We start from the raw sequence: 13,446 nt of genomic DNA on the forward strand, positions 1-13,446 counted from the left end.
AACAGCACGGGGGATCTAATGGCTTTTGAGGGCTTTGAGCCTTCTCGGGCCACCCAGCCTGCGACGCCAACCCAGGGCCTCTCCGAGTGCTAATGGAGGCGGGGACGGAGGCGGGGGCCAGTGATGGCTTAATGCAGCCTGGAGAGGCTGCAATGAAACGCCCAGGTCTCTGCTTTCTTCCCCCCAGAGCTTAATGCACGGAGCTGGCCCAGCCCGGGACCTCCTGCTTTGAAGAGGCTGCTGCGGCTCCATTAGCAGGCGGCCCCTCGGCCCGGAGACCTGGCTCAGCAGAGGAAGGTGGCTGACAGCGAGGACGCCAGGGCCAGGCCAGTCCCAGACAGAAACCTGGGAACCAGGGAGCAGGCAGCCCCCCGTGGCACCCACGCTTTCCTTTTGTCTGAGACTGTAGCTGAGCTCAGGGCTGTGAAGGTCCCAGCTCAGCCCAGCTGCCACCCCAAGGGCAACACTGAGCCTCCCCCGCCCGGACTCACTGCTGAGCAACCCTGAGCCTCCGGCCCCACCCGCCAGGACTCACTGGGGAGCAACCCTGAGCCTCCCGCCCCCCCTGCCAGGACTCACTGCTGAGGCTGGGCACGGTGCTGGGGGCCAGGCCCCTGAGCTTCTTGAGGGTGTTCACGGCCACATTCAGGTAGATGTTCTTGCTGGGGCTGCGGTCATAGGCCACCTTCTCCTCGTTCAGTGCCTGGGGGACACGTGGTGCCCAGCTGAGGCCATGCCTGCCTGGTGCTGGGGAACCCCAGTGGTGGGGTCGCCATGGGGTCAGGGACTTGCATCTCTCCCAGGCAGCTCCAGGTCGCAGCTGCGGCTGAGAGGCCGGGGGATGTCTGGGGACCACCCTGGACCCCTAGTCCCCACCCGGCCGGCCAGACAGGAACTCCAGGACCTCACCTTCTCTATGGCCTCCTGGTTGGAGGTACAGAACTTGAGACACTCCTCGATGAACAGGTTGAGATAGCGCTGGCGGATGACGGTGGGGACTTTGCCCCCAAACTCTTTGGGGATAATGGGTTTCTTTAAACTCTAGAGGGAAGGCAAAAGCAGCCATGGGTGAGGGCCTCCGCAGGACCTCCAGTCGGGAACGCAGACACGATGATGCCATGACCACGGCTGGAGGCAACAGTGAGATGCACTGTGACAGATCAGCCTGGCTCCAGTAGGGACAGACACGCCAAGGCAAGACAGGACCGGCAGGGGAAACTGAGGGCAGGGGGAACTAAGGGCATGGGAAACTGAGGCCATGGGGGCACACGGGAACTTGCTAAACTTTCTGCTCAATTTTCCTAGAAACCTAAAGTTGTTCAAAAAACGTAGTCTATTAATTAAAAACAAAACAAGGCCAGGCATGGTGGCTCATGCCTATAATCCCAGCACTTTGGGAGGCTGAGGCAGGAGGATCACTTGAGGCCAAGAGTTGAGATCAGCAATCAGCCTGGACAATGGACAACATGGCAAAACCCTGTCTCTACAAAAGAAAAAACAAAATTATTAGCTGGGGTCTGGTGACAGAGGCTTGTGGTCCCAGCTACTCGGGAGGCTGAGGTGGAAGGATCACTTGAGCCCAGGAGGTCGAGGCTGCAGTGAGCCATGATAGTGCCCCTGCACTCCAGCCTGGGCAACAGAGACCCCGTCTCTTAAAAAAACAAACAAACAAAAAAAAACACCAACCAACCAAAAAAAAAACCACACACAACAGAAAAAAAACCACCAGGGCAGCCAGGCGCGGTGGCTCACGCCTGTAATCTCAGCACTTTGGGAGGCTGAGGCGGGCAGATCACGAAGTCAGGAGATAGAAACCATCCTGGCGAACATGGTGAAACCCCGTCTCTACTAAAAATACAAAAAGTTAGGTGGGCATGGTGGCGGGCGCCTGTAGTCCCAGCTACTCGGGAGGCTGAAGCAGAATGGTGTGAACCTGGGAGGCGGAGCTTGCAGAGAGCCAAGATCGCACCACTGCACTCCAGTCTGGGCAATAGAGCGAGACTCCGTCTCAAAAAAAAAATTTTAAAAACCACCAGGGCATCAGGAGGGAAGGTGAAGGCTGTACTGCAGTGTGGAGCATGAAGGCCCGCAGGGCAGGGGCGAGGCTGGCCCTCTGCAGGCTCCATGTGGCCAGGAGGGGCTAGGCCACTGTAAGGCTGGGCCTCGGGGCTTGGTCTGGGGGTGGTGGTACTTGCCAAGACGGGAGGTGCTACCTGTAAGGATGGACTGTGGGCGATTCGCTTAGGGGTGATGGTGGTGGTAGTCTTGGATGCCATCCCCGACAATGTGCGTGTTTTCAGCTGCTGGCCGCCTGGTTCGGGGCCATTGGAGGGCTGGCTGCCGCTGGCCGTGAGGGTCCTTTTGGCACCTGTGGGGGCTGGCGGGGCACAGGGGGTGTGGGCACAGTGCAAGTGGCTGCCCATCACCACGTGACGGAGCACCAGGCAGCCGCGGCCACTCAGCGCCAGCAGCACGTGCATTTCCGCGTGCAGGGGGCCAGGCCGGGGCGCGGGGCTGGGACTGCGCAATGACATCAGGCTCTAACTGCCTTCAGGCAAGTCCATCGAGGCAGAGGACACAGGTCAGGCTGTGGAGGCCGCTCAGGCCACGTCAGCGGTGGGGCGGTCCAGGCCTCTGCCACGTGTTCCGACCCCAAGCCCGAGGCATCGATGTCTGAGGGAAAGGCCCTGCTCCAGGACAGAGGACCAGAGGGTCTCGGGCACCCCCACCTGCTCATTGTGACCAGCGGCCTGCCCTGCCCTGCCCTGCCCTGCGGCCTCTGTGTTCTGTCTCGCCCTTTGATGAAGTCACAAACCAAAGGGAGGAGGTCAGGCCTGCAGGGGCTGTTTCGGAGGGCTGGCCACATGGGCAGCTGCAACCTGGGCATGTATGTCTGTGTGGTGGGGGGCTTCTGGACTGGGGGCTCGGCACTGACCCAGGAAGGGGAGCTGTGGCGGGGACATCTGGCCCTAGTCTCAGAGCGACATCCCTTGAACCGCCATCTGGCCCTGGAAGGTGCAAGGGAGGCAGGCTGAGTCTGCTCATGCTACCGCGGGCCGCCCAGGAAGGAAGCAGGCTGCCCGCCAGGCTGGCACGCGCCTCTTGCAGTGGAGGGTTTGCCCTTCAGGAATGGATGGAGACCCTCCAGGCTCCCTCGGCTGCACGCTGGGGGCGAGCACAGGCAGCCACAGGAGTCCTCCAAGCCCGGTGAGCCTGCCCTGTGGCACTGCCAGCACTTGGGACGCCAGACTCGCTTCAGGCAGTGGGCCCCGAGGGCACTGTGACAGCTCAGCACCCACCACAGACCAGCAACAGGACAACCGCCAGCACGCAGACGCCGATGCAAGTGTGTGGGGTCCCGGGATCAGCCCAACTCAGTGACTTCCCTTCTCTGGGGCTAAGGTCTCAGACGTGAGGGGCTCTGGGGAGGCGAGGTCAGAGTGGCCTGGAGAATTCTCCCTAAGGAGGGCCTCAGTCCAGGTCCAGCACAGGAGGGCGGGGGATCCATGGGATCTGCGGGGGAATCACCGGGGCTGGCCCTAAGGCCCTCTGGCCAGTGCCAGGGAGGCAGGGTCTCCAACCCAGCAGGCTGCTCAGAGTGGTCCCTGGACAGCAGCCATGCCCTCCCAGGGAGCTTGCCAGACACAAAGGTCCTTTCCCAGCCTCCAGACCAGAACCTGCATTTTTTAGGAGCTTTCTGGGGGACCCTCATCTGTGACCTGCCTCCAGGGACACTTCCTTGCTCTACAGACACCACTGATGTGAAGATGCAGGAAACAGGACAACCCCGCATGAAAGGTCCTGTCCACCCACCACTGAGGCCTGGCCCGACTTTCCAGAAGACTCTGCGGAGGACATGCCTCTCGGAGTAAAGGAAACACAGCCCCGCTCCTGCGAAGACGGTGCTCATTTCCATCAGAGGCCACGCCCCCCACTCACACGCCAGGCACAAAGCCACACCTGCAGGAGCCTGCACCCCACCCAATGCCAGGCACCCCGACATGGTTCCCCATTCCCTGGCACCACAGGCTCAAGCCCTGGTTCAGCACAGTCCCCACCGGGCTGTTGGACTCCTAGTAACCCCAGAGCCGGGTCAGGGAAGGAAGGTGCTGGGCCAGGCCTCTTGCACTCCTCAACAGTCCCCATTTCACAGACAGGCAGGCTGAGGGCCCCAAGGAGAGGGCCCAAAGTTGCCACATGAGCAAACACCACGTGGTTCAGGTGAGCTCAGAGACCTCGGGGTGCCCTCTCCTGCCCACATGCCAATGTCCCCCTGGCACAGGCCTCCTGGGTCAGCACTCACCTGCAGCCAGGCGGGGGTTGGGGATGTGGGCGATCCTCCTCTTCTCGCCAGGGGCAGAGATGTGGACGGAGGGCAGCTTCTCTGCCAGCCTGGGGGGGGCCTGCAGCAAGCTCGCCGATGCCCTCTGCGCCTGCTGGGCCCGCAGGTAGCACACCTCCTGTGCCGTCGGGGGTCGGGCCGGGGGCACCGCAGGACTCCTCCTTGGGGGCTCCGCCTGCATCACCACAAATGCTAAGGCCTGGCAGCACCGCGGGGGCACCTGGAGCAGGTGGCCCCAGGCAGGCTTGGGAAAGGGTGGCTGGAGCTCGGGGGACGGAGGCACCACCTCCTTGGCTACCTTCTGAGCTGCTGGGCACACTGGGGGGAAGCAGCATGGAGCAGTGGTCCTCAATGCCACGTGGCTCCAGGCTCCCCCACTTCGTGTCTCCCGGTGCCCAGGCTGTGTCCTCAGCCCTGATAAGGCACGGGTGGGTGGGACTACCCCGATTAGACTGGCACTCCAATCCAATGACACTACACCTAATCTTCCTCAAAGCCCCTCCTCTGGGGAGGCTCTGGGACTGGATCAACTTGGACTCTCCTGGCTGCTGGCCTGGGAGCCAGGCTCTCTGCTTTTCCTGCACTGCCTCGCTGCGTCTGCACAGGGGCCTGACAAGCGCTACTGTCTCCGGGCTACAGAGGACCCCAGGCTCAGAGCTGGACAACTGGCCCAGGCCCAGACCGCACACGGCGCAGCAGGCAGTCTGCGGGAGGTCACCCTGGGGCTGCCGTCCCCGCTCTGACCCCTGCCCCAGCACTGTGGGTGATCTAACAGGAAGGGGCAGGAGCCAGTTCTCTCTGGGACTCGGGCAGCATCAAAGATAAGATGTCTTCAAAAACCTCATGGAAAACGTGCACTGTGACGAAACTTGCATGGATTTCAAGTTTTTTGCCCCAAAATAAACTGATACTAACTTGACATAACACGTCTGAACCAGAGGGAGTTTGAGGCACTAAAAAAAAGTAAGACATCAGTTAGAACAGAGTTCCAATCAGAGCAACAGGAGTTCTGCTAAAAGCAAAGCAAATGTTAAGCATCAAATTTATGGTGAAACTTGGGTGGAAGAATGAATGGGGAAATCACTGATGCTTTACAAAAGCAAATCTCGTGATCAGTGGGTGGATCACGAGGTCAGGAGTTCGAGACCAGACTGGCCAACATGGTGAAACCTCATCTCTACTAAAGATACAAAAATTAGCCTGGTGTGGTGGTGGGCACCTGTAATTCCAGGTACTTGGGAGGCTGAGGCAGGAAAATCGCTTCAGCCCGGAAGGTGGAGGTTGCAGTGAGTGGAGATCGCGCCACTGCACTCCAGCCTGGGTGACAGAGCGAGACTCCATCTCAAAAAAAAAAAAAGAAAAAAAAAAAAACGGAGGGATGAAGCTGGGTGTGGTGGTGCACACCTGTAATCCCAACACTGGGAGGCCGAGGCAGGAGGATCACTTGAGGTCAGGAGTTGGAAGACCAGCCTGGGTGATAGAGCAAGACCCCCTTATTTTTATAATTTTTTTTTTTTTTTGGAGACAGAGTCTTGCTCTGTCACCCAGACTGGAGTGCAGTGGTCCAATCTTGGCTATTGTAACCTCTGCCTCCTGAGTTCAAGTGATTCTCCTGCCTCAGCCTTCCTGGTAGCTGGGATTACAGGCACCCACCACCACGCCCAGCTAATTTTTGTATTTTTAGTAGAGACGGGGTTTTGCCATGTTGGCCAGGCTGGTCTTGAACTCCTAACCTCAGGTGATCCGCCCACCTCGGCCTCCCAGAGTGCTGAGATTACAGGCGTGAGCCACCGCGCCCAGCCCACCCGGTCATTAAAATATAAAGAGGCCCCTGCTGGCCTGGCCTCTGCGGACCTTACCTCCTGGCCTTGCTTGGAAAGGTGGGAGATCCTCCTCTTCTGCCCGGGGAACAGAGTGGTCAGACCCGAAAGCCCCTTCTCCTCACTTTTCTCTTCCTTGGGGGGCTAAGACACATGTCCGTCCGTCAGCATGGGTCTGCCCTCCCCACCAACACCAACACACCCCAACCTCAAACCGCCCCCGGCAAGTGGGGAATGGCATAGTCCAGCCCCCAGGCACAGCAGCTGAGGGATCAGGGCCACCAGTCCCTGGGCTGTGTGTGGGTGCAGTCAGCGGGGGGGGGGGGGGGGGGGGGGGCAGGTGTCCCACGTTCTGCAGATGCCCAAGGCTACCTCTCCTGTGCGCCCAGGGCTTGGAGACCCCAGGCCGCAGAGTGAAAGCACACTGGGAAAGTGAGGCCCCAGGGCGCACCAGCTGCACGGGATGAGCACTTGGGCTCAGTCTGTGTGGAGCGGGCTCCCCCTGGTGGCCAATGTGGAGACACTGGGCCAGGAGACCCAGGGGTCCAGAGCTGGCCCAGGAGCGCAAGAGCTCCGCACACTGGGGGTAGAGAGAATGGAGGGGAGGAGAGAGGGGCAGGAGGGGATGAGGCGGGGACAAGGAGAGAAGACAGAGGAGTTAGAAGAGAAGAGACAGAGATGGGGACGGGAAGGGAGGGGAGAAGAGAGGGGGAAGGGAGGAAAGGGGAGAAGAGGGGAAGGGAGAGGGGCTAGAAGGGTGTGCCAGAGGTGGGTTCCCCTCAGGTGAGCGGGTGGGCCAATATCCCCCTGCCAGTCAGTGGGAACAGATTGTGTGCACATGGCCACAGGAGCCTGGCTGGTGGCCAGGGACCAGCAACCTCTCTGGGTGGGTGAGGGGCAACAGGGCCGCCCACCAACTCCTGAGCTTTCAACAGGCTCAGGGGCCAGCACGGAGGAGCTGCCTCCACCCCACGCCTCTGAGCCAGCTGGAAACCACTCCGGACAGAACATCCCTCACCAGGCCCTGGGCTCTGCCTCGCCTGAGCCCAGCCCGAACACCCGCGCCCTCACCTGCCCGTCCAGCCGGCCTCTGTCCTCCACCTCTGAGCCCAGCCCGGGCACCCGCACCCTCACCCGCCGGGGCCAGCCGGCCTCTGTCCTCCGCCTCTGAGCCCAGCCCGAACACCCGCGCCCTCACCTGCCCGTCCAGCCGGCCTCTGTCCTCCACCTCTGAGCCCAGCCCGGGCACCCATGCCCTCACCTGCCAGTCCAGCCGGCCTCTGTCCTCCACCCCTGAGCCCAGCCCGGGCACCCGCGCCCTCACCCGCCGGGGCCAGCCGGCCTCTGTCCTCCGCCTCTGAGCCCAGCCCGGGCACCCGCGCCCTCACCTGCCGGGCCAGCCGGCCTCTGTCCTCCGCCTCTGAGCCTAGCCCGGGCACCCGCGCCCTCACTTGCCGGGCCAGCCGGCCTCTGTCCTCCGCCTCTGAGCCCAGCCCGGGCACCCGCGCCCTCACCTGCCGGGGCCAGCCGGCCTCTGTCCTCCGTGCCTGAGCCCAGCCCGGGCACCCGCGCCCTCACCTGCCGGGCCAGCTGGCGTCTGTCCTCTGCCTAAGCCCAGCCCGGGCACCCGCACCCTCACCTGCCGGGCCAGCCGGCCTCTGTCCTCCGCCTTGACGCTGGTGGACTCGTTGAAGATCCGCAGGCACTCCTCCATGGGGTCCGAGTCAAAGTCCACCTCCTTCTCCAGGGCTGAGTAGTCCACATCCGCCCCCGCGCTGGAGGAGGACGAAGAGGAGGAGGACGGTGCGGGGGAGGGGGGCGGGGAGGCCTTGAGCCGCTTGGGCGGCCCCCGCGCCTCGGGGAAGCCCAAGCTGGAGTCCGAGTCAGAGTCTGAGTCTGAGCTGAGGCTGGGGAGGGCAGGGGGCCACACGCTTGGCACCCCCGGCCCTGCCGCCTCGTCCTCACTCTCGTCTCCAAAGAGGTCGGCGTGGCTCAGGGCCCGCTTCTTCAGTTTGGGGGCGTCCTGGGAGGCGCCCTCATCTAGCGAGCGAGCTTTCCGCTCCACCAGCTTCCCCGATGGGACCTTGGTGCTTTTCCTATCGGGGAGCTGGAGGGGGCGGGGTGGGCCTCTGCTGGCTGCCTGCTGGGAGTCCCCGCTTGTGGGGCTCGGCCGCCGCGCTGGCCGGTCAGGCCGTCCTTTCCCTGAGCTGGCCACAGGAGTGGCCGAAGATGGCTTCTTCTTGGTCCCTTCCGGTCGCTCTGCCTTGCGCCGGGGGCTGCTGGCCTGCGGGCCCTTCTTGTCCGCACGGGGCTTCTCTGCAGGCTGCCCTCGGCCCTTGTCCTTGGTCTTGTCCTTCCTCTGGGTCCCATCTTTGCAGCTGGGGGCAGGTGGGGTCCCGCTTTTTTTCTTCTTGGGTTTTCCCTCCTTGGGGCAGCCCCCATCCTGTGAGGCCTGGACCTGGGCTGGGGAGCAGGGCTTGGCTAGGGGTGGCTGGAAGTCTCCCACGTCGCACTGCACGGCCGTCTCCTTGGTCTCCCGCAGGCCGCCCCCTTCGGCCTCCAGGCCCTCTTTGGAAGGTGGCTGCCCAGTGGCCTTGCTCTCAGGGTCAGCCCTGGCTTTGGGGGTGCTGGCCATGGTGGGCTCATTACCTGGGGCCGTGGTGGCCTCATCTTCCGAGTCTGAGAACCTCGCATCGCAGCTACTGAAGGGGTCACAGGGTTTTTTGGGAGCAGGGGTGTGGGGCTCGCTGCTGCGGGGGCCCCGGGGTCGCTTGGCAGCCCGCTCGTCCCGGGAGCTGGCCCTGCTGAGGTGCCGGGCCGAGTAGTTGGAGAGAGGGTCATACTCCAGGTCTGTGGGTGGCCTGGAGTTGTCCACCACATACTTGCCACTGGGAACAGGGCGGCTGTGCCGCCGGGGCTGGCTCACAGCCTTGGGGACGTATTCCAGGGCACCACCGCCCCCTCCGCCTCTGCCCTGACCCCTGTCCAGGGACGCCAGCAGGTACTTGCTGCCCGACTCGGCAGGCGTGGCCAGCGGGGTGGGCTGGTAGCCGGTATCGGGACTTAACAGGCCGTGGCTGCTGGGGCTGTAGTCGAAGGCCAGTGGGAAGGCATCTTCGTCCAGGCCCACGGTGGGGCTGGCGTTGGGGCCGCGGGGCGCCAGGGCGGGGGCCTCGGCGGCGCGGTGCTCACGGGCCGTCTCTAGCAGCTCCCGGTAGCGCCGCTGCTCCAGCTCCACCTCACTGCGCACGGCCTCAATGGCCTGGTTGACCAGCTCCAACTCCAGCACGTCCGGGCGCGGCTCCTCCCCCAGGCCCAGGGTGCCATTCTCCCTCTGTGAGGGGGGCTTGGGCAGCTCGGGGTTGTAGGGGTCATAACCCAGTCCTGAAGGGAAGAGAGAGCATAGCTGTGACCAGCCTGCCAGAGAGGAGCCTGCAGCGTGGGGGTGGCCCCGGCCTCAAACTGCAGGGAAGGGAGGAGACCCGCCTCTGAAACCCATCGTGCACTGGCGCCCGCCAAGGCTCTGGGGTGCCCAGCTGGGTGCAGACCATGGCGCCATCTCAGGCCGTGCGCAGGGCCCCGCCCTGCCCCTGACCAACGGGCGCTGGATGGACCTGGGCTGTGTGACACGCAGCTCCATGGGTCCTGGAGGCTCCCTCACACGGCTCATGGAATGTACACAATGACCATGGCAGGGTGGGGCAGGCAGGTGTGGAGCTCCCAGCATTCAGGATGCTGGGCTGAGGCAGGACTGGAATGGGCTGACAACCACAGCCTGACGGTGGACACAGGAGAGCCCTTCCTCGGCCAACATGGCCCCACCCAGCCAGCAGTGTGCCTGCGGTGTGGCAATGGTGTGCCTGCAGCGTGGCTGTAGTATGCCTGTGGTATGGTGGCGGTGGTGTGCCTGTGGTGTGGCAGTGATGTGGCTGTGGTATGGCAGTGTGCCTGCGGTGTGGCGGTGGTGTGGCAGTCACATGCCATATGCCCGGCGGGGGTAAGCTCAGGGCTCTGTCCCACAGGCTTTCTTGCCTCTAGGAACATTAACTGGGCTGTGCCTGTCCTGCAGAAACGGAGGTCACAGAAGTGGCCATGGCTGAGCAGGGCCAGGGGGATGGGGACATGCCCAGTTGATGGGCCACCCTGCAAAATCCACAGTAAGATTTTTTTTTTTTTTTGAGACAGTCTCTCTGCCGCCCAAGCTGGAGCGTAGTGGTGTGATCTCAGCTCCCTCCAACCTCTATCTCCCGGGTTTAAGCAACTCTCCCGCCTCAGCCTCCCGAGCAGCTGGGATTACAGGCGCCCGTCACCGGCCTCTCGAGTAGCTGGGACCACAGGCGCCTGCCACCAGCCTCCCGAGTAGCTGGGATTACAGGCGCCCGCCACCAGACTCCCAAGTAGCTGGGATTATAGGCGTGTGCCACCACACCCAGCTAATTTTTATATTTTTAGTAGAAATGGGGTTTCACCATGTTGGCCAGGATGGTCTCGATCTCCTGACCTCAAGTGATCCACTGCACCTGGCCTACTTTAAATAAATTTTCTTTTTTTTTTCTTTCTTTTTTTTTTGATACGGAGTCTCGCTCTGTCGCCCAGGCTGGAGTGCAGTGGCCGGATCTCAGCTCACTGCAAGCTCCACTTCCCAAGTTTATGCCATTCTCCTGCCTCAGCCTCCCGAGTAGCTGGGACTACAGGTGCCCGCCACCTCGCCCGGCTAGTCTTTTGTATTTTTTAGTAGAGATGGGGTTTCACCATGTTAGCCAGGAGGGTCTCGATCTCCTGACCTCGTGTCGCCCGTCTCGGCCTCCCAAAGTGCTGGGATTACAGGCTCGAGCCACCGCGCCCGGCCAAATAAATTTTTTAATTTTAAAATTTTTTGTAGCTGGGAGTGGTGGCTCATGGCTGTAATCTCACCCAACATTTTGGGAGGCCAAGGCAGGTGGATCACCTGAGGTCAGGAGTTCGAGACCAGCCTGAGCAACATGCAGAAACCCTGTCTCTACTAAAAATACAAAATTAGCCGGGTGTGGTGGCTCACGCCTGTAATCCCAGCTACTCAGGAAGCTGAGGCAGAAGAATCGCTTGAACTCGGGAGGCGGAGGTTGCAGTGAGCCGAGATCATGCCATTGCACTCCAGCCTGGGCAACAAGAGCAAAACTCTGTCTCAAAAAGAAAAAAATTTGTAGAGGTGGGATCTCACCATGCCGGCCAGGCTGGCTTTGAACTCCTAGACTCAAGCAATCCTCCAACCTCAGCCTCCAAGATAGCTGTGACTATAGGCACGAGCTGCTGTGCACGCATTAAAGCACATGGCTGAACTGTCTTCCTGGGGGGCAGCTGGGAACATGTGACTTGCATGTTATTTACGTGGCTCCAGGGCACATTCTAGCAGACCCTCCCAACCTCAATGCCACCTACGTCAGCACAGAAGTCAGAACCAGAGGAGCCTCACATGGGGCCAGGCTGAAGGAGTCTAAAGAAAACAAGAGCAATGGAGCCCAATATTCCAGCAAAGGAATAAAAACCAAGTTCAAATATTTACTTCAGAAACATTAGAAGTTCTACTGAGCATGGCCAGGCGCAGCAGCCCCCGCCGATCACCGCAGCGCTTTGGGAGGCCGAGGCGGGAGGACACTTGAGCTCAGGAGCTTAAGACCAGCCTGGATGACACAGATCCCATCTCTTCAAAAAATACTTAAAAATAAGCTGAGCGTGGTGATGCACATCTGTGGTCCTGGCTACGTGGGAGGCTGAAGTGGGAGAATCACTTGAGCCCAGAGGCTTGAGGCTGCAGTGAGCCAGGACTGTGCTTCTGCACTCTGGCCTGGGCAACAGAGCAAGACCCCAACTCTTAAAAAAAAAATAATAAAGTTCCACTGAATATAATTCCGTAACATCTCTAAAGGTCTCTAAAGGTCAATAGGTCTGATCCTCTGGAGTTGGCAGGAAACGGTGCCAAAGACGCCTGCGTCCTAATTCCTGGAACCTGTAGATGGTACATCCCCTTAGATGGCAAAAGCGGCTCTCAATGGGGTGAAATCTCCCTTGCCTGTCGCTGAGGGGGCCACGGACAGGCCGAGATCTCGCAGAGCAGTTTTGCAACCATCCCATGCAGCTTCAACACCACCACCTTGAGACTCAGAATCCTCAGAACCCGTGCCATAGACAGACCACACAGGGCAGAGGTACAGATGCATCTGGCGCAGCCTTCACGGCAAAAACACAACAATAAATAACACAGAAGATGACCTAGAAGCCTGAACGCAGGTCACCTGGGGTTAAGGGGCAGGCGTGCGCCCAGCGGGGACCTCCAAGTCACACTGCTACAGGGAAGAAGAGGGGCAAGGAATGTTGCACACTCTCGCCTTTGAAAAGCAACTCCACAAACCCAGCGAGATCAAAGATTCCAGCAAAGTCGCAGCCAGGCCCACACTAAGCCTGCAGTCCCACCGGGTGCAGGAAATGCAATTTGGCCTTAATTTATGCTGCACCCAATGCCGACTGCCAAGAGGGATGTGAATGCTGACACCCGTCCCCGACAGACTGATAAGGAGCAAGCCATGACACCATGTAGCAAAAGGCAACGGCCCCACGGGAACCTGCCCGCGCCAAGATGCCGCTTGGCTCTGACTTGATTCTGACTGAAAGTGCAGCTTGTCTGAAGGTCAGGCCTCAGATGTGTTTCTTCCACTCACAAAACCTGCGTGCCCTTCGGCCTACCTGGAGGTCGACCCCTACAGGGTGCTAAGACCTCTGTGCAGAGAAATGGCTGGACACAGGCAAGGGGAGGCAGGCACAGGATCTCCCACTGTGGACGGTGCAGAGAACAGCAACAGAACTGGAGGCTTCCCCTAGGGCCCCCCCACCCCGCCTCGGACCCCAGCAGGCATAGGAAAGAAATGGCTGGCTTCCGCCCCGCGGTGGCTCACACCTGTAATCCCAGCACTGCGGGATGGATCCCGCATCCACCTGCATCCAGCCGAGGCGGGTGGGTCACCTGAGGTCGGGAGTTCAAGACCAGCCTGGCCAACATGGAGAAATCCCGTCTCTGCTAAAACCACAAAATTAGCCGGACACGGTGACCCACGCCTATAATCCTAGCTACTCGGGAGGCTGAGGCAGGAGAATCGCTTGAACCCGGGAGGCGAGATTGAGCCACTGTACTCCATCCTGAGCAATAAGAGCGAAACTCCATCTCAAAAAAAAAAAGAAAAGAAAAAGAAAAAAAAAAATGGCTGGTTTCCCAAGCTGCTCCCCCGAGACACACCCACCAGGAGAACAAAA

General features: G+C 60.8%; 1 protein-coding gene across 3 annotated transcripts in view; it reads right to left on the minus strand.

Annotated features, from left to right (window-relative positions):
* Nucleotides 1-13,446, minus strand: part of REXO1 (RNA exonuclease 1 homolog) — a 32,898-nt gene that overhangs the window by 4,108 nt on the left and 15,344 nt on the right. For all 3 annotated transcript variants that reach the window (XR_013409443.1, XM_077978932.1, XM_028838664.2), the window contains exons 2-7: nt 7,802-9,546; nt 6,202-6,306; nt 4,304-4,517; nt 2,214-2,377; nt 910-1,041; nt 580-703 (exon numbers count right to left, since the gene is read on the minus strand). Coding sequence is in view for 2 of the 3 variants with exons in the window: in XM_077978932.1 (XP_077835058.1) it covers nt 580-703; nt 910-1,041; nt 2,214-2,377; nt 4,304-4,517; nt 6,202-6,306; nt 7,802-9,546 (2,484 nt within the window). In the remaining variant the exon portion in view is untranslated. The remainder of the gene's footprint in view (nt 1-579; nt 704-909; nt 1,042-2,213; nt 2,378-4,303; nt 4,518-6,201; nt 6,307-7,801; nt 9,547-13,446) is intronic.

The sequence above is a fragment of the Macaca mulatta genome, chromosome 19 (assembly GCF_049350105.2).
Source record: "Macaca mulatta isolate MMU2019108-1 chromosome 19, T2T-MMU8v2.0, whole genome shotgun sequence".
Taxonomy (NCBI): domain Eukaryota; kingdom Metazoa; phylum Chordata; class Mammalia; order Primates; family Cercopithecidae; genus Macaca; species Macaca mulatta.